This window comes from Augochlora pura, unplaced genomic scaffold, assembly GCF_028453695.1.
Source record: "Augochlora pura isolate Apur16 unplaced genomic scaffold, APUR_v2.2.1 APUR_unplaced_5023, whole genome shotgun sequence".
Taxonomy (NCBI): Eukaryota; Metazoa; Arthropoda; class Insecta; order Hymenoptera; family Halictidae; genus Augochlora; species Augochlora pura.
The window spans coordinates 1-1,713 of NW_027585443.1; the positions used below are offsets into that span (position 1 = coordinate 1).

The following is a 1,713-nucleotide window of genomic DNA, read 5'->3' on the forward strand; positions in this document are numbered from 1 at the left end:
TGTATATTTTCGTCAGAAAAGCATAAATTCCATAGTCGCGTTATAAGCAATGGAAATAAATTTGTGTCACGTGTGGCTGTTATAAGCAACCAAAAAAATTGTCCTCGTCTAGTATTGTTATATGTAACCGAAATAGAATTTCCTTCGATAATAATTCTTATGACTAACGCAAGCGAATTTTCTTCATTTATGATTACAGATAACGAAAGAAAAACTTCGGTCATACATGACTACTATTTAAAACTAAACTGCAGATCTTTATAAGAATCCCCATTTTCATAGATTATTTCGTAACATAGAACAAATCGTGGTCAAAATAAGAGCAATATGATTAATATGCACGTCTTCCGGTAGTTAAAAAATATGTAAATACCCGAAGTACATAAAGATCTGTAGCTTATTTATGACTAATGATATTTGAATAAATATAATAATTATTACGCTATGACCTTTTTCATATTAATTGTGACAGTTCTAGTCCTTGGTTTTCTGTTCTTTGATTTTTGCGCTAGGAAAAATGAAATGCGTGAACCCACCTGTATGGAAACACAGTTATCTCCTGATCCGTGAGGTTTTTCTTGTTAATCATCGTTGTGATTTGATCAGCTATCAATCTGGCTGATTTCAAAGCTTCGTACCAATCCGAGGACTTTTTTAACGGAGTATGATAACCCATGAAATAAGTATCGCCGACATCTATCGAACCATACTTGTCATAATAATAATTCATTCCCTGAAACACGGAGTGAAATATGCAGTCAGTACTGGGTTAAAATTTATGGAGGACATATTTTATTGAAAATATTCAAAGTGAAAATCTTACATCTAAATACGAGGGCCTACCAGCCTTTATGCATTTATTGTCTGGTATGTCTTGCAAAAAGTATGATACATATTTTCGAAAGTTACTTGCAATCGGTCGAGAATCGTTTACCACGATGTTACATTTATCGCAATCGGATTCGCCTAAAAGAAATGTAAAACGTGCGAATAGAGTAACATAGAGAAATATATTCGTATTTTTACAATTCATCGTTCGGATATTTACGTATTGCACTTGAATGTCATCATTATTGTTATAGTTAGATTGCAGATCTTTATGCAAAATAAATATTACGTTCATTCATTTCAAAGAACATGTCTTGAATAGAAGTTTATTGTGCCTGTTAATAATTTGAATCATTTAAAACTAATAAAACTATGTTCTTATATTATTTGGATGGCTCGCCGTTTTATCTTTTATTTACTATTGCTCTCATAAATGCATAAAGATCTGCAATGTAGTCGTAATGTACGAACAATCGGAGATTGAGAGAGATACCTTTCGTGTGTGGACAAAAAGACTGATTACTCTTAAAGTACATGCAACAATCTGGACTGACAGACCAATCGATGTAATCGTCTATCCAAGATGAAGCCGCCTTTGATAAATATGATCTGTAATGAATGAAAACGATAAGTGGATGTTATACTAAATCACGTAAGAGGAAATTGTGAAATATATATTGTTATTCTAAGTCGAACCTAGTGAATTCATTTATAGATCATATACAGGAAGAGTTTCGTAATATGACAATATAAGATAATTCAAAATATTTGTTGTACGAAACATGTTTTAGATAGAAGTTGCATAGCTTCCAGGGGTACATACATATGAGCCGTTCAGTGCACACATCGACTAACTCCATAAAACAAAAAGTCGAGAAACGCGAT

General features: G+C 32.5%; 1 protein-coding gene across 1 annotated transcript; it reads right to left on the bottom strand.

Moving 5' to 3' along the window:
• Window positions 1-508: 508 nt before the first annotated feature.
• On the bottom strand, window positions 509-1,437 carry LOC144477895 (NPC intracellular cholesterol transporter 1 homolog 1b-like; the record flags this gene model as incomplete). Its single annotated transcript, XM_078195626.1, has 3 exons — window positions 509-733; window positions 824-966; window positions 1,322-1,437. Coding segments are annotated over 3 exons (484 nt in total), but the record flags the coding sequence as incomplete, so codon positions are not given.
• Between the last annotated feature and the right edge of the window lie 276 nt (window positions 1,438-1,713).